Source organism: Apteryx mantelli, chromosome 23 (assembly GCF_036417845.1).
Source record: "Apteryx mantelli isolate bAptMan1 chromosome 23, bAptMan1.hap1, whole genome shotgun sequence".
NCBI lineage: Eukaryota > Metazoa > Chordata > Aves > Apterygiformes > Apterygidae > Apteryx > Apteryx mantelli.
In genome coordinates this window covers 2,859,011-2,880,569 of record NC_090000.1, presented here as the reverse complement: position 1 = coordinate 2,880,569, position 21,559 = coordinate 2,859,011, and the positions used below count along the sequence as shown (strand labels likewise).

Genomic DNA, 21,559 nt, shown 5'->3' with positions numbered 1-21,559 from the left:
CCGGAGCCGCCGCCGCCCCCCTCGCCCAGCATGGTAATGGCCGAGCCCCGGCGGCCCCCCCCGCTGCTGCCCCGCGGGCCCGGGCCCGTCCGCGTCGGCTTCTACGACATCGAGGGCACGCTGGGCAAGGGCAACTTCGCCGTGGTCAAGCTGGCGCGGCACCGCATCACGCGCAGCGAGGTGAGGCGAGGCGGCGGGGGCCGCGGCCGCCCCCTGCCCCGGCGCCGCCCGGCCTGGCCGCTGGGCCTCGCGCGCGCCGACCGTTGGGACCGTTGGGCGGGGGCTCGCGCTCGCCTCAGGGCTTTGGGGCGTCCGTTGGGCTCGGCGCGGGGTACGGGTTGGCCTTAGCGCTGCGGGGCTCTGCTCAGGGTTTGGGGGCGGGGGTTAGCTTGAGGGCTGTGGGGCTCTGCTCAGGGTGTGGGAGGGGGGATGTTGGCTCTGCTCGGGGTTGGGGGCTTTACTGAGGGGTAGGCGGGGTGGCTCGGCTGGGGGAGTTCATAGGCGCCCTTGCACGGCTTTGTCCCTTCCAGCGAGGAGCCTTCTCCTTCAGGGAAGAAGGGGTGAGGAGGGAGATTTTATTTATTTAAGATGTTCTGCCGTGAGCAGGCTTTGGAGCGCGAATCATGCCTACCTTCCCCCCCCCATCTTCCTGGCAAGGGCAGCAATAATACCCCTTAGCCCAGCTGTAGCAGGGGGTCCCTGTGGCTCAGCACCCCCCTTCCCCCCTGCCAGTGCACTTGCTGGTTTGTGGCTGTGACAGTAAGGATGCTGGGGGCTGTGTGTGAGGGGGTGGACAGCTGTTGGCTTAGTTCATGAGGCACACTGATCAGATAATAACTCACTGCTAATAAGGAAGGTTCAGACCTTGCTTTATGTTTGGTTTGTTGTCCTGAATATATTATAAATTCCTCACCTGGCCAGTACTTCCAGATGAGCAGTAGTGGTCTGTTTTAGCACAGGAACTATTTTTTTTATATATTTTGCCATGAATTCTCCTAAGTTATCCTACGAGTTAACCAAATTCAACCATTTTAGTCAGTGTTTCTCTCTCTTTCTCTCTCTCTTTTTAGCCTGATCAAATGTTACCTAGTAAGTATTAGCCTTGAAATTGTTAATATTTTGTAATTCACTTAAAACTATAATTATTGTGGTCTATTTGGATAATATGTAGTCAGGTACACTTTAAAAACTGCTATCTGATGGGAGTAATGGTTTTGAATGATCAGCCTCCTCATGTTTTCTTCTTAAGTAGTTTTAATGACTACACCTAGAGGTGAGCCTATGTCAGTCTGTTATGATCCTCTTCATTGTTTACTGAAGAGGAGCTTAATGTGGTGCTCATACCAGACAAAAAAAGGAAAGTAACTAAACAAAATGCTGTCCATAGTACAAAGTAAACAAGCTGAAAAGACCTGGAATTATTCAGTTGCTGTAGTCTTGTATGGCGTACTCATTCCTCACAGGAATGAAAACTGCCGTGAGTTTGGACTTTGGTTAAAGAAAACAAACCTCCAATGCTAATGTTTTTCTAGCTATGCTGTGGTAGATGGGCTTTGCATCCCAAATGTTAAAAGAAATTTTTCTTATGGCTGTATGAAGTTGCACAATAAACTGCTAATCATTTTAAATCTTTCCCTGCTATTACTGAAGAGCCAAGTAAAGACCTTTGAACATTACGTGAAAGTGTTCTGTTCCCAAGTTTGATGCTATACGTCAAACTCCTAAATATTTCAGTTGAAGGCAGTAGGTTGTCATTTACTTTTTAGTTTTCATTTTTGGCAAGCTTTATGATGAGGATGAATACTTCAATATTGACTTTGTTACTTTAGTAAGTCTTTGTTTAGTATTGTTCAAAATAATGAATATTATAGAAAACTTAGAGCTTAACAGCTCTCTAACTCTGGTATGATTCTTCTATCTGTGCCCTAAGAAATTCTTAAATTCCAGTACATTGTCATCAATAAAAATTTGAGTTTTGTTAACCATGTATACCTTTTTTGAGAAGCCTTGTGTACAGTGTATAATCCGGAGCCTTTTTTCTTCTGCATTATTTTTACAGCAGATTTGTCTATAACAGAATTTTGTGTCAAACTTAATTTTTCAATACAGCTACTTTGCAAATTTCAAGTAAATTTTTTTGCAGCAAGAGATGCAAGAATATTTATTTGAAACTTAATTGCTTAGTTGCTGGAAGTATTTACATGGTCTCTGAGGAAGAGGAACCCTGTTAAGATCACTTTTAGTAATGTCAAGGGAAACTAATTCTAACAATACTTCTTTGAATAAGCACTTCAAGTTTGGGACAACCTCACTTGATTTAGTGGTAGCTGACTATGCACATAAAGTGGAAGTCCTGCTTAATAACATTTCTAGATGCAAGATGTTCATGTTTGAGAGTTTCTCTAATCTGTTGCTTATTAATAAATTTAAACAACAGAACTTAAGTTGCTTATTTCTTGCATTCATCTATATGCAGAGTATGACTGCCTGTGTTAAACTTGCAATGGAAGAATATTTAGCTTATTAGGTTCTGAAACAAACTAATGCCATCTCCCCAGCAAGTCTGTACTACATCATCTGTGCCACGTTTCTGTTAAGACATGCTCAGAAAAGTCCTTTTTAAAGGGACTGTTTCCTTCTCTGTGTTTCTCCTGAGTCTCCCTGTTCAAAGTCTTTACGTTATGAATTTGCTTTTGGGCTTTTTTAGTGCAGGTGCTTTGAAATTGTATTTTAAATGTTTTTGACCTATAAAATTGTTTGCTTTTTTACAGTTCTAAATTATGCTGATATACTGGCTAGTAACTGTCATATTTAAAAAGACAGAATTTTATTACCTTGACAGCTTAGCATTTATGGACTATGTATAGAATCCATCCTGTGTATAAAAAACCCTACATGTTAGAACTGAATGTTGTAATATAAATTGAAAACACTAAATATAGTTGCCATAAAATTGTTAAAGAAAGTTACAGATGAAAATAAAATGAAACCAGACCTGAAGCAAAAGACATCCATCTACTACCCTCTCTTATGTGTATTCAAATAAACTCTGAAATTAGAAGTGAAACACTATATTAATACAGCAGTAAAATAGTCAACCAGAAAGAAATGTGAAAATTAACAAAAATGGGGGGATTGCTATATATTTGTAATATAGTCAATGACCCTCTTTAATAAAAGTCCATACAGGGTGCTCAGAAGGGGGCTGCAAGCTTGAATGTGACCTTTGCTTTGCTTGTTGTTTGTGTTTGTTGCCATTTAAGTTAATGATATGCTCTTTCCTGCCATGCTTATTTATCAAGTTGCCAGGAATCCTGTGATCTCAGGATAACATTTGTTAATGAAACATGTGCAAGTGAGCAAAATTCATCTTTAGAAGGAGAAGAGGGAAAAGAAACTGAGAAAAGAGGAAAAAAAATATTTGGAAACATGAAATTTAGAAAGATTGGTATTTGCTTCTAGTGAAATATAATGAGGTGTGAAATAATGTTTACTTGCTTCTTGCTTGCCATTTGGAACAGATGAAGGTACCACCTGAAAAAAAAAGGCCTTACATTTTAAAGGTGAAGGAAATTCTTTGAATGTGTGAAAGGTTCTCCCCCCTCCTCAGACAATGACATTCTGTAACAAACCCTAAGGCTTAGTCATCTTCAGAAGAATATTAGCCATTGCTCCTCAGATGAAAATTAAACCCTTCTTACTAGTGTGTCATTATGGTTCAGATACAAATTTCTGACTGCCTTAACTTAAAAAAGTACACAGAATTGCACTTTCAACTGTTATGTTACAGGTGGTTTATACTTTCCTCTCAAACTGTTACTAGCTACTGATGAGAGATGGGATACTGGTTTAGACATGTGAGTGTCTGATCAAGTGTGTGTAGGCAAAACTGAATGATAGAAGTAGAAACAGCATCTCCCTGTGCTGTAGCCCACGGTTTGGGTTAGTGGAGCAATACAGTGGGAAAACTAAGCCATCACCAAAAAAAGACTCAAGGCATGGATCTAACTCTGCTGCCATGGGCTCTTTAGATCTGTTGCAGGGGGTAGAGGAGGAACACCTATCCAGAGGCAGAGTGTGACAGCAGAACAGCCCCTTTCGTCAGCCAACTCACAGGTAGATCAGATTGGGTGTAATGTGAAACTGCACCCTAAGGGAGGCAATGTTTTTGTAAATCTCTGATATTCAAACACTCTGCTGGTCTAAATTGGACTAGTTCCAGATCGCAGGAAGTTGTTTGTTAATTCTTATGTTGTTAATCTACTTTTGAGGTGCACTGGGTTAATGACTCAAATGTGAGTTTAACCTGGATGAAACCTTAAAGTTTACACTGACATGGACGAACTTTTTATGTGTTAACATGTTAGGCTTTGTTTGCTTCTTTTCTGAAAGAGTGATTAGAGAATTAAATGGATAATAGCAAAACTAAATGAAAATTGAAAGCTGGAGTAGTTGAAGGATTAAAAAAAATTATTTTGCTTAACATTCCTTTCAAATATGCTGCCTGACAGTTTCAGTTCCCAGATGTGTCAGATTAGGGTAATACCAACTCCCTTTCCAGTTGTCTAGGCCTTTAGTAAGTATTTCCTTCCCTATTTTGCTATTCCTAATATTTTTTAATTAAGAAGGAATAATATTCTTAAACATCTTTGCTGTTTTCTTAAGTCTTTAAGCAGCAAAAATGCAAAGTGGGAAGAAAAGGGAGGGATCTGGCTTCACTACTTTTTTGTCACCTTGAAGTTGTCTTGATGTACATATGCTGATGTTTGAATTTTTATTTTTTTTTTTTAGGAGAGGTGTAATAACTTTTTTAAAAAGGTACCTTAACACTAGAAGCTTGCTGGAATCACAGAGTTTGTATAATTTTCCTTCATTTGGTGTGTGCTGCAGGAGTTGGTTTGTTACGATTGACCATACTAGAGAGAGTTCATTTATTTATGCTGTCTGTCTGTATGCACTATTTTGCAAAGATCAGTGATGTTACAACATCTCTGTAAGGCATTAGGAGTTAGGAAGCTGTACATTTGGGGACAAAACCACTTTTTAGTTAGGAAACTGTTCTCCAGCTTGATGTGACTTCTTCAGCTTTAAATAAAAATTGATTCCTCTTTTCCTGTCATCATGTCACAGCTGAGATTATGGACAGAAATGAGCTGTTTCTACTGAATGTAATATTCCTCCTGACATTTTTATAAAGAATTTGCTGGATTTTTAAGTATATCTAAGTGGTTTTTCTCTAAACCTTCTACAGACCTGGCAAGATGCAAGAGAACTGAAGATTGAAAATACTGCGATATCTAATCTGCATTTGATTGCAGAAGCAGTGGTGCCAGCTGCTACTATGCTTCTCATATAAAAGCCTGCTACTGTATGCATATACATAATATACACATTGGGAGTTGTACAAGGATTGCAACATAAACAGCAAATTTTTTTCTTCAAGTAATTGTATACTCTCACTTTTTTCATTCAGAAGCCAACTGTTTAATAGTACTAGAGAATTTCATGTTATAAGACAAAACATGGTTTGATCTAATATGTTGTTTTTTAATGAAATGCCCGTTGAAACTAGAAATACTTTTAGTCCTTCGTTATCTCGCCCGACTTCCACTTGCATGTCAAATGCAAAGGTAATCTTGATTAGTGGAGAACTATGCTTAGGATTATTTCAGATACTGAGTTTGTTGGAACTTTCTGCAGATGTTAGAAGTTAGAAACTGCAGCATTCGGAATGGTGCCTGATATCTGTGGAGAAAGCTGGCTATGTAGACTTCTGTAGATTGGCTTGGAAGTGGCAACGGACTGTAATAAATATTTATGCTTTCAGTAGAAGGAATACTCAAAATATAAGAGCAAACTGTGGAAGTGCCAAACTATGCTGGAAAAAAGTGCCAAGAGTCTGTTTACTTATAAAGCTGGATTTTTCACTGGGGTGAGGTGGTGAGAGTCAAGCTTCCTTGGAAAAAGTAGTAATAGCAAGCCATGCAGTTGCAGACTTTTTTTTTCCCCCTCCCATTTGAAGGGGGTGAGAAGTATTGGAGAAGGATGTATAAATATTTGTGTTAATCAAATACATGATAGTATGATGGATAGATTAACAAAGGTTCAGCAAGAGCCCCAGCAGGCAGGCTGCTGCTATTACTTTCAAATTATCCAAGGAAACCCTTATTGCCTTGCTGCGGTCTTGCTTGTTGTTTTCCTCTTCTGTGTTAGACCTAACCTCTTTTCTTTGAAGTGCTGTATAGCTTTGCTTTTATTAGCTTCTCTGTAGTGCATGCATTTCCTATGTGCAAGAAGAGTAAACAGGAGAAAATTACTTTAGTTTCTTCTCACTTGCATTTAGAGAGCTTCATAAAATAGAGAACTATGGGGAGAAAACGCACAGTCACTTTGTAAAGTGAAATTAAATGGACCAGAGCAAGGGAAGGAGGCAGTCTAAGTTAAGTGCTGTAAGTTTTATGTGAAGCTTCTACACTGTGCTTCTATGATGAAAGAGGTGAAGAAAAAAGTTACTGTAAATACCTCAAGTTAGTGAGAGACTAATGCTGTGTCATAGCTAATAGCACAAATGGCAGCAGGATTTTTTGCATTATAGTGGATCAATGAAGGAGGTGTTTGCACTTTCTGAAAAAAACCTGATCTATCTGAGATTGGAGATACCTTGCTTCTTGACAGAGATTACTGGCTTGTGTACTGGTAGGAATGCAAGATTATTAAGGATTAATCTTTATTATTTTGTAAATAACAAATAGTGGTCTCCGCTCCTTTTAAATCTGGAAGTTGCCCAAATAACATCTATAAACAAAGATAATGTTGAGAATGAATGAGAAACCATCTTGTGTCTCTGATGCTACTTTTCCAGGGAACCAGTACAAAATAAATTAGAGGAAGTGGGGAAACGTGGCACACACATTTTTAATAAATATTTCCTGATGTGTGTTTAAGAATTTGGTCTGGCTTTAGTGGCTTGGTTTGATTACTTTGATTACTTTTTGTAACTTTCTAGTAAAGTGATTTTTCTGGGTTAATTGTGTCTGCAAAAAACCAAGCAGAAGTCAGTTTATTAGGTGTAATCTTAACCTAGGGCAGGAAGACTTAGAGGTGTTGGGGGGTGGGGGTTCAGCTGTATGTATGATTGTTTGCATCCTCTGCTGCCACATGGCATATAATCAGACCAAATAAGGAAGCAACTTGCTACTCTGCCTTTTCATGTGAGCAAAAGGGGACCTGCTGAGAGAATGAGCAAGTGCTGTAGGGAGTAGTTGAAGTGCAAATCTGGCAAGACTAAGCGGGAACTATGTATTTAGATAATCCAATCCAAACGTTAATGAACATTGCTATTCTTCCTTTGTCTGTCCCTTATTACTTGCACATGTGAAATTAGGCCTTCTTAAGTTTTATGTATATACCTTATGTAAGACAGTAAATATAGTTGAAAGGAATGAGAGTAGAGTAAGAGGGTAGCAAGTCAGAATAGAAACATGCTATCCACCTGTTTTACTTGCATGGTTTAGAGGTATTGTCTTCATAGTCACAGGACAAACTTTCAAAGGGAGGCCAGTGATCTCTCAGGACTTGATCCCTGTTTACTGATCGCTGTTCATTGTATATTTCTCAAAGCAGAATGTAGTGTGATGTGAAAGAGGGCAGAGTAGATCTATTATGGACAGTGCTATACTTAGAAATAGTTAGCAGAATAGAACAGCAAAGCACATTTTGAGATCAGGCATCAGGATTATCTAAGTTGCTGTATGTCATATTGGGAGAGAAGAAATAGTTGCAGATAGCTGGAGAAGAGGAGAGCACTGAACACTTGAATAACATTTTAAGTACCGCTTCTCCCAACAGTGTCAACTGTTACATTTTGAAGAATACAGGCTATAGAACAATTTCATGGTTAATGGTGAATGTGTTGTAGAATGTGAACCTTTATTCCTTTTTTTTGTCTAATGCCCATATATACTGTTTTTTGATTAAACTCAATTTTAGTGAGTGGCAGCGAGTTCTACAATGATGAGGAATTGTGAAAGTTAACCATCTTTTGCATTGTTTTGGAAATTTTTGTTTGTGCTTTGAAAACCAGAATCTTGTTCTACTTCAGCTGTGTTGTAGTGCATCCTGCATTTAAAAAAAAGTGACTTTCCATTGATTACAAGGCTAGATCACTTTATTCACTCATAGCAGGGTCTTAATTCTTATTTTATTTCTCTGGTGGTTGGGGAAGGCAAGTATGCCTCTGTGAAGAGGTTACAAAGGAAAAGCATGTTGAAATGAAGTCAGTAAATAGTTAATTCTGAATTCAGGTAGGTCCATAATCAGCCTTACTGGAGATAATGAGGTTCACCTCCTGTGGATTTTGTCTCCTGCATAACAGCTGTCTCCTGTAGTTCAATAGTTTATGTGAAATACAGCTATAATTGGAAGTGTTTGTGTGATTTTTATTGTTTGCTCCTGCTTCAGCATTTGTAATGTGGTGTTCAGGGTGAATGTACACCGTTAATGTATTTAATATTTTTCAGTGCTGTTATGTTTTGTGTGTGTTTTCTTATAGCAGCTGTAGTTGTTTCCTCTTTGTGAAATTAAAAAAAAAAATTTTTTTTTGAAATTAAATTTTGGAATCTCACAAGCATGTGTCCTCTAATTTGTTTCTCAGATATTGACTAAAAGTAAGGTCAGTAGGACCCAAATCTGTTTTCTAAACTAGTTGAGCTGTTTGCAGTGTTTGACTGGCAAGCATATCCCTAGAGATGAATATTTTTCCTCCCTGAACAGATGAATTGCAGATGTCCTTGTGTAATAGCATATTCATCACAGTTAAAAATAAGTATGTAACAGTCAGAACTACACAAGTCTACTGTATCTTTAATTACTTGTGTAAAGACAACAGTTACTGCTTAAATGTTGCTTTACATCTGTAGAATTAAAACTGGCTACCTTGACTCCAGAAGTGGAAATAATTAGGCTTTCTAGAGAGCTTTTTGTCCTTAAAGCACTTGTACATACAGGGTCCTTAGTTATTCCCACCACCTGCTGATATAGGAACTTTCTGTAGCTGGGCCCATTGGAGCACTAACCTTCTACCACCTGCTCTGTGTCTTCCATTTCCAGTTAAGTTTTTGGTTACTGACATGCAAATGTAGGTGATAGTCCAGCAGACACTTAATGGGACTACTGACATGTTTAATGTGCTGCTGTATTGTTAAATCCTGAAGCGTGGGGTGTGTATTTCTGAGCTAGAAGAAAGATCCTTAAGTTATCTAGGATTATGGTACTCTTTATAATCAGGATGAACTAATAATGAAAAATGTTGGGGAGTTTTAATCTCAATTTTACTCTTTGGCTGCAGGTGGCAATAAAAATCATTGACAAATCTCAGCTGGATGCTGTGAATCTGGAGAAGATCTATCGAGAAGTGCAGATAATGAAAATGCTTGATCACCCACACATTATAAAGCTCTACCAGGTATGTTTGGCAGTGTTTTCTTCCCTTCTCTCTGTCTTTACTCCAGTATGAAGTTTACTCTACACCAGTGATGTCTTGCAGATGGCCAGTCCATGACAAACTCTCAACTTTTCTGGGATTGAATTGTGTTGGGTACACGTTTAATATTTTTGCATGCCCATAAACAGTGGTCTTGCTTGTTCTGTGGTACTAGTTGGGCTGGCACTGTTAGATACTCAGATATACCTGAAATCTACTTAAAAATATGCAGAAAATTGTAAATGTGATGCTAGTGAAAGAGCTGATTTTTGAAATACCTGGTCATGAAACTTTCCTGTCTATTAGTAGACAAACCATCACGTAGCTAGAGCAGTGCAGGAATATTCAGCACAATGTGTCTACAGTGAGAATTTGTGTAGGCAAGTATCAAGAGTTGTTAGTTTTGTGATTCCTGTGCTGCCATCTCCATCCCCAAACTATCAAAAGGAATACTAATAGTTGTGGTGTGATGATGAATAAACTGAACCTTGGCTGACTAGATGAATTCAAAATAAAAATGGGGGGTAGAAAAAAGGTTAGAAGGTCAGAGTGGAAAGAATTTTAGATGAAGAGAAGAAAACAGAATAGATCCTAGACTTCAGATCAGTTTTAGAAATGTATGTTGTGATCTAAAAGTTGGTTTCCTCAAGGTAGGCTTACTGTCAATGCACAAAAATAGTGTCTATTTTATACTTATTGGTGGAAAGAGTTGGCTTTTCCCCTCAGGTTTGTGCCTGTGAAAGGGAGGAGTGCTATTTTTTTGGAAATCTGATTACTGGATGGTTTTCTGTTCTTTAAATCTGATAAAAGTGTGCCTTTCATGTGTATTGATCAGTACAAGCTAAGTGCATATACAGTGAGCTTTGGCATGTATTAGAAATGGCTAGTAAAAGGTTATCCCCTACCTGGAAACATGATTTCTTCCTTATGTTTCTTCTAGCACTGTACAACTGCCTGCTGAAACTCCCAACAAGCAGAAGCCCAGTGTATTTCTTTGTCCTCAGCTGGTGTCTGATGACAGTTTAAGCCTGATATTGTGTGTGTATATTTTTTGCCTTATAGGTCTATCAATTAAGTAACTTATGTGGATCTGCTAGTTCTCCGTGCTGTTCTCTGACTAGTTTAGTTAAGGTGTGTTTATGGACGATTGTCCTGTAGTAAATACTACTGTCAGTATTTCTGGCTGCTCAAGGTTATCAAGATAGATGAAGTGCTACATCCAAAGTGGTCTTTTAAATGTCCTTGGCAATGCAGAGGTGGTTTAGCACATGTGCCTCTAAGTTTTCTGAGTACTTAGCTGGAAGGAAGCTGAGGACTTGTGTGGCTGTACTGATTTTCTTTGGTCAAATCTGTGAGAGAGCAAGCTGAGGAATACTTGCAGCATCTCTTTGGTATCTTTGAGTAAGATGACATGATGAGGGTATGTAAATCCAGATTCTGCCAATATGCTTGTGATGTAAATGCATAGACCAAGTGAGAGCTATCCAAAAACTTTATTTCAAAGTGTGTTTATTAGAAGATGGATAACAAGTTCTGTGGTGGATTTATTTCTGTTGGAATCTTGCATCATTGGTGTGGTGGACATGGACACATTATTATCCTAAACTGAATTATTTATGTTGTAGAATTGAATGCATTCCTTTCCAGTGTAATGGATGAGTAATTATGGTACAAGAGTATGTTTATTAAAAATAAAAGATAAACATGTACTTGTAGAAACATGCAATTACAGACTTTTTAAAAAGTTTGAACATTTTTACTTGTGACTTTACTTTTTTAGTGCACACAGTTTATATAGTAATATATAGTTTTGCTTTGTTTTTTCCTATTCTGTTTCATTTTCTGTTCCCGCTAGCATAGTGGTAAAATATTTGAGGCTGTTGACGTTTCTGCTTCATGTAAATCTTACTTTGAAGGCTTTCTTCAGAATATATTCTTTGGGATCTTTCTGTAAGTGGTGTGTTTACAAACTAAATAGTGCTTCTGAGATACTCTCTTGCTTATTTCAAATAAACCTAGCTCAACAAACAAATTTGTGCATGCTAAAACCAAACTTTTGACTTTTAACTGAGATCAGATCTCGCAGATTGCTGAAGGCAGTGTGTGTGATCACTTGCACAAGGGCTTGGATCTTTGGAGTTACAATTACTCTGTTGAATAAAGACAAAGGGCCTGATTTAGCCTTGCTTAGCCTTAATTTCATGTTAGGGAAAAGAGACTGGCACTTCCTTTTTGAAATAGCCTGTTGATTCATTGAGTAGAGGCAGATGTTAGAGAATTAAACTCTTAACTAGCTTGAGTAATACCTACCACAGTTTCTCCTGAATGGATGACAAAACATGAAAATGAGAGAGGAGATTGGGTAGTTAAATTAAGGTTGGAGATCCTCAAGGTTACTTGAGGAGAAGGGTAATCGTTATGTAGTGCTTAACTTTTAAGTGAGTGGCACATTAGAAGTACATTTAGCAGATAGGTGATTTGACTTGTAAAACAGCATTCGATAAAACTGTCTAGTTTGCCTGTATAATGTGCCTATCACCATATTGTGTCCATGCTATGAGTTTGAGTTGTCTTGTATCAGGGAACTATGGAGGGTTGACAAAGTTAGGTAATGAACCCAGCAATGAATGGTGCTGCGTATTCGTAGTGCTCTCATTTTCTATCTGCTGGCTTGTCAGGTTTTTGGTAATTCTGCTGTTCCTATGACTTCCATGATTTGCCTCTGATTTCTTTTTTTTAATGTTCTTCTGAAAACAGTTCATCTATGAGCTAGTTTTCCAGTACTTTCAAGCTTGTATATGTAAACAAAATGCAGAAAGAAAATTCAAGATGGTCTTGTCTACAGGCAGCTTGGCCTGAACTCTTTCTGTGGTTGTCAAATAGTATAGGCCCAGTATGTGACTGATGTGGAAATTGTATTATACTGAAGGGAAATTCTATGTGACTTTATTTGAAGTAGGGAATTTCCAGTATATCTTTTGATCATGCTATTTGTATGAGTTCCTGGGTACCTGTTTAAGCAGTTTAGGAGTAGAGCCTTAGAAAGAAAGTTGCAGGATAACTGAGGGGGGGCTGCTCTTTCCCAGTGTGTTTCATGGAAAGATGGAATCTTGAATTGTTGGGTGTAATGTTCTTGTTCAAGGTCATGAGCATCTGTTTATGGAAAGCCTTTGAAGCCTTCCCCTTACCCTCTTTCATTTTTCGGTTTGTCTCCTATTCCTTCCAACCTCGCATGTTTCTGAGTTGTGAGCAGTCTGTTTTTGTTAACAGGAAGGCTGGAAAGGCCAGCAGAAAAGGTAGAGGATGCTTAAAGGGTTGTTTTAATCCAGAGAAAATACTGTAAAGCTACAAAGCCATCATGTACTCTGCCTGACTGTGCAATGTGATCCTGTGATGTGGTGCTGTATCTGAAATTTGCCAGTTTAAGACTGCTCATTTGTTTTTTTCTTTCAGTAACTGGAGAACTGTTGGTAACAGAGGTCAGTAACAGCCCCAGACTTCTTTCTCAAGCACAGATACTAACCATCCATCAGCATGTTAGAGGAGTTGAACAAGGGAATTACTTAGGCTGATTCCTTCAGGAAAAGTCTTGAAACTAGTCAGTGAGGATAGTTTCTTGGGCTAGTCACTTGTGGCCAAGAATCCTATCCACCTCTTCCTCTGTACAGTAGCTTATTAAGGTGTTTAAAGCTTAACTGTGTGCTTAGCACACAAGTGCACCCCTTGAAATTGTTGAGATAATTTGAAGAAACAAAGTGAAAAACTGTGATAACTGTATGTGCGAGACCAAGACTTTCACTTCTTTTCTTACCAAAGGAGAGATTTGAAAATGTGTATTCATGTGGGTTCATTTGGTTTTTTGCTCTTCCCCCAAATAAACTAATATGCGATTTCTCCATCAACAGGTGATGGAGACCAAAAGCATGTTGTACCTTGTGACAGAATTTGCCAAAAACGGAGAAATTTTCGGTAAGCAAGAGAATATTTTCATGTTCAACAATTTAACCTTAACTTCTGGAGTTTGCCATTTGCAATTATTTTTGCCAAGGATCCCTTTTACTGTGGTATGTCATTTTGTTATCTGTCAAGAAAAAGCAGTGACACCTGGCACTGTCTCATTTTAGAAATAAGTCTAGGAAAAATTAGTTTACGCTGGTATAAAAAAGTTAAAGAAAACTGATGTCCCTTTAGCAGAAGACATAGGTTAAACAAAATAGTGCAGGGTGACCTGTGATCTCACTTGGTGACAGAATTACCAGTTTTCATCATTGAGTTGAGATGAAAAACTCTTGTCTTTAAATGTTCAGCCTGATGATGAATAGTGGCCCAACCAGCATTTCAGGTAAGCTGAAGAAGTTCTATTTTTGTGTTTAATGTTTTCAGACATGATTTTTTTAATAAGTTTCCAGGAAGAACGTGGCAGTAGGGAAGAGTGTCTGTGTGGGGGTAACTTGGAGCAACACTCACAATAATAAGTATTTTAAGTGGTCCGAGTTGACTGACTGATTCAAATTCACACTAATGTTTTTTCTTTGGTCCAAACTCCTCACTTAAGCAGGAGTTCTGTAATAAATTCATATGAAATACAGTAATTTGTTAGTTGCAATACTTTACAATGCAGGTTTTTCTTTTGTAGCCATCAGATGCATAGCGTAATGGGGGATTTGTTCTGATACTACAAATGAAATAGTTTTACTCTAAATGGGAATTAATATGTATTCCAGATTAGGAGCTTGTCTCTCACCTTCTAAATGTGAGGCTGATGATGAAGTTGAAAAATGAAAGTAGGTGATGGGTTTTTATATAAACTTGCATGAAGAGATGGACAGTTTCCTATGATTAATCAGGCTTAGCCAGATCAGTTTTGGTGGGCCCCTGCTGAGTAGAATGAGTAGTCATTCACAGTGCTAGATGAAAGTCTTAATGTGATATTTATTAGCAAGAGTTACTTTTCCAAGAGTCTTACATAAAGGCGTAAGTGGCTATGGTAGTAAACTACAACAATGAGATAGTGGGTTTTGTCCTGAAAGTTGCCTAAACTGGAAGGAAAGATCACATCAGGTGGATTTTTGTTTCAAAATGTAACACAGCATATGCATAATGCAGTTCCTGCAGTTCCTCTTTTTCCTGTGTCTTGTTTAGCACTAATTGAGTTAACTTTTCCTCTAAGATGGAAACAAGATGGGTATTCATCATGTAAGCCTGCCTGCTTTGGCATAAATTAACAGAAGCTATCAGCATGTGAATGAATTTATCACATAAATACAAGGGAAAGCCAAAACTGTGTATGATCATCTACTGATTCTGGTGCCAGAGGAGAAATAGATGCAAAATTAGTATGACTGGAGCTTGAAACTGAGATGCTGGGGCACTGATAAATAAATCTTCTGCCCAGTGCAGGGAAAGAAGTGGAATTCTGAACAGTTGGGTCCAGAGAGGCAGGTAATGCTGCCAGCCGTGTTTGTACATGTAAGCTGTTCTTTATCGTTCTAACCTAAGAACCTTGTCGTTTTCTAAGTAAACCAGTGCAAGGCAATTGTAAAATACGACTGTTCTGAGGAGGTGGAACTTTGCACTTGCTTTGCCCTCTCTTTAGTGTAAATGACCACCTGAAATGCAGAACAGGAGAGAATCATTCAGTGTTTTGAAGGATCAGAAGAATGAAGGAAGCTTACTAAATCTTGAAACCTTCAGCTGCATAGTATGTAGAAGGGAATTGGTGAGGTGGGTTTTTCTGAGCCTTTACTCTTCCCAGGGGCAAAGTGGATAATGCCACCCTCTTAAGGTTTTCTTTTTTGTATTGATCATGATTCCTGCACTCTTTCCCTGTGTAGTCATGCTTCTTGACTGTGGTAATGGGCACAGTAGAAGAATCTTGTATGGATAAGTAACTGAGACCTGGTTATGGAGCCAGGTTGTACCTGCTGACCTCTGTTTCAGTGTAGTTTGAATAATTGTCATAGTTAAGAAAGTATTCAGGCGTTCAAATGCTCATACTATAGACTCGATGCTCTTCATCATTCTAACCTAAGGACTTTTAAGTCCTTCTAATATAACTAGTTAGTTATCTCAAGGTTATTTTGTCTTTTGTGATTGCACTATGCACGTTTCCCAAGTTACTCTGGGATTTTTGTTTGTTATGGATATGAGTGTAGCAGCAAAGTCTTCTCCAGGAGGAAAAGGCTGAATCTGCCTTAGTAGTGTTCTTTGTTAGACCACAAGAAAGAAACCATACAAAATGTGAGGTTAATTGGTTAAATGCATCATTTTAACCTATATTAGTGTATTAACTTTACAGTGCATGTTAGTGATCAAAGCCTACCTGAAAATTGCTTTTTCTCAGCTCCTGTACATGTGACAATGCTTCTGGTACTTTGTGTTTCTCTGACCAAAGATGAGCTCACTATTCATAAACTTGTTTGAAATGGACAATCTGCAGAATGGCAAGATGCTATTATAGTAAGGTTGGGGTAATAAAATACTCAGAATGTTGCTCTTGCTTCAGCGTACAGCATGTAAGCATAGGTCTGTTTTGGGGTCTGCTAATGTTTGAATACCTTGTGCATTTCCCAGGAACATTTCTTTCTCCAGAGGGACTGCTTGATTTATTGTGCTTTACACTGACTGCCATCTGGAAACATGGAATAAGAGAAAAGGGGATTCTGTTTTTCTCACATGCTAAGCTGCTATTCTCAAACTAGTACTAATCTTGAAGCCCAGCCACAAGATTGCCGGCTGGCCTACCTACGCTTCAGGACATCTTTTACATATATGTCACCAAATTGTTTAATTAAAGATTTTTTTTTCCAGTAGCACGAAGAACAGGTGCTGAGCTAATATAACTGTAGAGGTCTACTTAGAGCAGGTAATTATTTAGAATATGTGAGGAGCTCAGTTGAAATGAGTTGGAGTTTCTCCATGGACTTTATTAGGGTTTGAGTAGTCCTTAAATGCTGTTTTTAACATTAGCTAGGCCAGGGATGACCTTTCTGCACTCTGTACAGTGAGATCCTATGCGATGAGGACAATTCAGTGAACCATCTTCATTGAGACAGGTTCCCTGACTCTCTGATCCACTCAGAAATGGCACTAAGTTGTGCGTATCTGGCATGTAATGGGACATTGTTAGGCATTGTAACAAAAGTACAACTCTAATTTTTCAATTATTTCTACTGTTCTATTTTTTCAAGTTTACCCATATTTATAAAGGAAAAAGAGTAGGACTCGGCCATAGAATGCTTGAAGATGAAAGTATAGACTCTTGAGTGCTATTTACAGATTTGTAGATTGTGACTGTTGCATCATTATTTCTTACTGATTGATTAACACCTTAACACCTATCTCATGTTTCAACAAACTGTTACAACATCCAGCTAGAGAGCTAGAAGGGTATTGTGGACTATAAGAGGATTTTTTTTCCCTTTAACTCTTCTATTTGTTCTTTCCATGGAATCTTTCCATTCATTTTATAACTTGCTTTGAAAGCTACATCATCGGATGTTTGGTCTTACAAGATTTGCATAAGTGATTAACATAATCCATAGATTTATCTTTGTAAATACATGAGGTTAAAGATAAGTTTGTGCATTTTATGTAGTTTCAGTCAAGATTCTGTAACTATTCCGTTGCATTTATGAGACCAGGAGCTTTTTGCTGCTTCCTTCTGTGAGAAAATGAGGTGGCCGTAGAAGAAAAATTGACAGAAAGCAAAGAATGTACAATTTGGATCAGTATGGCTAAGACTTTAGAAATAACTTGGATGCTGACCTTTTTTGCCTTCTTATTTGTGTCTTGGTTTTAATGCGTGGGTCATTTCCTACTGTACTTTGACTTGAAAACTCTGTAGTTCATTGTGAAGAAACAGAGGCATTCTGGGCTTTGAGACTTTTCCCACTTCGTTTCATTAATTTGCATTTCAGACACAATTTGCTAATTCTCTTAGACCTTGCTTTCTCATTAAAATAATTAAAGGATCCTTTTGGGTCTATTACTGGAGAGTTGATATTTCAGGATTTTTTTCTAAATTAATAAGAATTTTTACTGGAGTAGTAATTTTTATCTGAGAGTGACTTAATTTGTAATTGAGGACAGGATACTTCACTGTAAATTGTATGTATTAGTCATTGTTACATATGTTTTTGGAGGAGGAAGCAGCAATTAGGTAATAGTAGAAACGTGTTAAACTTTCAGAGGGTAACAGGGTCTGCTTTTTTTCTGCAGACTGTCTGACAGAAAAGCCCACTATAACAATAAGGCCAATGTGAAAAGCAAGTTGTCACTGACTACCTAATACCAACTTTGTTTCAAGTTTGTATGATACCCAGCACAATGGGGGGTCATTTTCCATGACTGAGTCTCACATGCCCTAGTTGAGTAATGGAAGAAAGAAATAATAGTAAAATAGCACAGGAACAGAAATACTGTTGAAGGTAAAGGAAAGCTTTTCATCTGGAGCATCCTACACATATTGCTCCTCTGTTTAGGAATTAGACTAAGGTGTTAAAAGTAATGACCTCTGCTGCTTAATAAAAGGTAACTTCATGATGCTTATGCTTGATACCCAGACACTCAGAGTTTTTGGGTGCATTTTAGATTGCAGTAACAAAACAGGAGTTGCCAAAAAAGAGTTTCAGTGAAGCAGAACTTTGTCGGTCAACATTGCCAAGCAGAATTCTGATGCTCATAGGGGGCATCAGAATAGATCTCAGCATGTGGAGGGCCCTTGCGATTGGAGAGCAGGAGAAGTGGAGCCTGGCTGATTTGGGTGGTGTGTGGGTTTTTTTTTCTTTTAATGCTTTGGGAGGGCAGGAGGGGTCATGGAAACTGAACTCAAATGGTCAGAGTCTCTCCTTGTCTAGGTTCTCTCTTTTTTTTTTTCTTCCTCACCTTTAAGTCCTTATCGTTGGACTGGTTGTGTCATAAGTGGGATAGCATGTCCGGGGGAACTCTGATGTAACTGCAAAGTGGAGAAAACCAGGGTGGTATTTTAAAAAAAAAGTGGAGGGGGGAGTAAGTTGACACAAACCATGTGAGTGTTTAGGTTTTTCCTTCTTCATGTCATGGTCTCTCACTGGCTGTATGGAATTTGCCACTTTACTCTAAAAGTATGTAAAATAGTCTCCTTTTTCTAACCTTAGATTTCAAACTGCAGTAACAGTGGGATGTTCTTCTTTCCCCAGATATCTTCAAAGTTCATAGCATTGTGTCTTCCTGGTTTTTGAGGGATATTGTTTTTTTCCTGTAAAGCGAGATGATTATAAAGCTGTGGAACTCAGTATTTTTTCAATTAATTTGTTTCCTGACAGCATATAAATATTGTGCTCTGTTTTGTTCTTTGTCTAACCTTTGACTGCACTTGGAAAAAATAGCTCCGAGTTTCTGGACAAGAGCAGATCATTTACGTTCTTACTGCAGAGCTAGTGAGAGGGGGAGAAGTATATCCCAAAAGTCAAACTTGAATCTAGTGAGGCTGATCTTCCTTTTTGTTCCCTCTGTAATTGGGGGAGTGAGAGACCTCCCAGGGGTCTGGTTCAGAACAAGGGCTGAACTGAGCTTTGACTCACCCTCCAGAGGAGCCTCTCTCTCTTCTCTTGACCACAGGAGGAGCCCAAAGAGAGATTAGACTCACTATATTGAAGTTAGCCATAGCGATCACTCCTCAGCCTAACTTTGGTACTTAGTAGTTTACAAAATTTGTAAAAGTTTATAAAGTCCCTTTTCTATCTATCATTCCTCTTACCATAAAGTACACATCATGCTCTTCAAAAGAGTTATCAGTGTTTGGTAACTGGTAAATATTCTCCTAATGCTGTGTCAGACTTGTAAGTTCATTGGAGCAGCCTGGTATTGAACCTTACTGAGTCCTTTCAGCTCTGCTAAACCATCATTTCATAGTGCTGAATGCTAGTTCATGCAAGGGATTACGTTTTATCCCTTGTACTAAGATTCTTTGCGCTATTCATGGCTGCAGAAAAAATTTCTACACTCAACAGCAGTTGTCAATTTAGCTTTTGCTAGTTAGTCATTGCTGTAAATGTTATTTTAAGTCTAGTCATTTTAAATGCTGTTACATTTTAAAGCTGTGTGTTTTTTTTAAAGTCTTTAGACTTAATAAAATATTTGAAGAAAAAGGTTGCAGTTGTGCTTAATACTTCAGTTCTACAAAGCTTTTAAGCTGACTATTTCTGCTGTGTTCTTAGAGTATATTCAGTGGCCACCTTGTAACCTTTCTTCAGCATCTCTCACCTGAAGCCTTTAACAGCTGAGCTGAGGATAACTGTTGGCTAAATTAATTACAGCAAACCTGTTCTGAAGGATTAGTTCTCTAGTTTTTCATCAGTGACCAGTTTTTTTGTTTACATTACAAGAATCCAGACTCTGGAGGGTAAAGCTGACTCTTCGGTCTACAAATAACCCAACCATTCAGCAAGGGGAAAGGGAATGTCTGAGGTTTCAGTTATGACCATTTGTACTGCTGTAAATATAGTTCATCCCCTCTTGCCTGCTGTGTCTGACATGCTCACTACATGAAAGACAGCGTACTTTAAATGCAGTAAATGTGACCAATCCCCACAGGAGTTCAAGACTAGCAGCTTGTATGATTTATGTCCAGTTAAGCTTATAAGTATTGAGAGCAATGTGCTGCTTTTGGCTGAAGTTTAGGAGAAATAACTTAAATTTTGTGCTTCAACTTCCTAATGTGGTCTGCAGCTGGATGTTTAGCACAAGACCTTTTCAAACAAGTGATGATAACACAACTTCTATATCCAAAATCCCAATATAGCTTTTTGGCACATGTAATGTGATGACTGTGCCAACGTACTTTTCTGGTACTCCTTTTTCTACTGCATGCCAAAAGTGTGAAGGAGATAAGTACCTAGAATAGGTAAGAAGACAACATTTCAACTGCCATTCATGGTGCCTGGGAAGAGCAGCATCACCACATTTACATACTTGTGTTACCTTCCATCTTCTTGTCAACTTTCCTGTTGGTTTAGGTATTGCTTACAATCTCCAGCCTGTTCTGCAACTGGACAGTAGGTAGAGAGGACCTTGCTGTCTTAAAGAAACTGTGGGGAGTAGTGGGATACTGCTAACCATAACATCAGGCTATGTTATTGTGCTCCTACTACTTGTACTCTTCTTAAACAGACATTGCTGCTTTACTATGAAGAACCATAAGGTTATTCTGAGATTTGTAAAAGAGTTCACAGCAGAAGCAAGATGTTTCTTAATCTTGTCAGGTGCCAGCCTGGGGCTATATATTATGTATAATTCACCATCCCATTTCAGAAATTAGTTTTGTGGAATAATAGCAATGCATGGAAATTCAAAATAAGCTACTTAAGTCAGTCCTGTTCATGTTCAACCTTCCTCTGTTTGCAACAGCTCTTGTGCTTTAACAGTATATACACTATGGTTGTTTGGAAAAATAGATCAGCCCAGGGAAGAGTCTGATGCTTCTCAGCTGCTTCTACACACACAATCAAACATCCCGGAGAAGCAGATCTCAAAGTAAAGCTGATTTTTGAATAGCATGCTACTGAATTTGGACAGAGGCTAGCAAATGTTTGAAAAACGCTTCTTACTAGAAAAACAGCAACCAGAATATGAAGAAATATTTCCACATTAGATATGAACAGTAACTAGCCATGTAAGGTGTGCCATGTTATGCAAATTAAAAGGTAGCACTGCTGTCACCCTTTTATTGATACTTTTCGAAGCTCTCTTAGAAATGTGGGGTACAATTTAACCAATGGGATGTACAATTTAACCTAAGTGGCCTAAATTCTATTTCTGATTTTGTTCTACTTGCTGGGGAAGCCAAGGTAGTGTTCTTTCGTCATCAAATCAAATTTTGCCAAGATCAAGATTCACTTCATAACTAGTCCTGTTGGCCTAGAAATTAGTGGATCTGTAGTTTGATGCCTTCATGCTATTGCAGTATCCTGGCTCAGTAAATACATGAGACGCTGAGTCTTTCAGGTCTTCTAGAATATTTCAGCATAAATAAATTTTAAGCCTTAAGGAGATGTTTGATACAAGTGCTTGCATTCTCAGCTGCTTAGGCTCTTGTCT

The 21,559-nt window shown here is 38.4% G+C and overlaps 1 protein-coding gene across 1 annotated transcript in view; it reads left to right on the top strand.

Moving 5' to 3' along the window:
• Positions 1 to 21,559, top strand: part of SIK2 (salt inducible kinase 2) — a 65,611-nt gene continuing 44,052 nt past the window's right edge. The window contains exons 1-3 of the mRNA XM_067310100.1: positions 1 to 180; positions 9,347 to 9,463; positions 13,387 to 13,450. Coding sequence (XP_067166201.1) covers positions 31 to 180; positions 9,347 to 9,463; positions 13,387 to 13,450 — 331 coding nt within the window. The 5' untranslated portion in view covers positions 1 to 30. The remainder of the gene's footprint in view (positions 181 to 9,346; positions 9,464 to 13,386; positions 13,451 to 21,559) is intronic.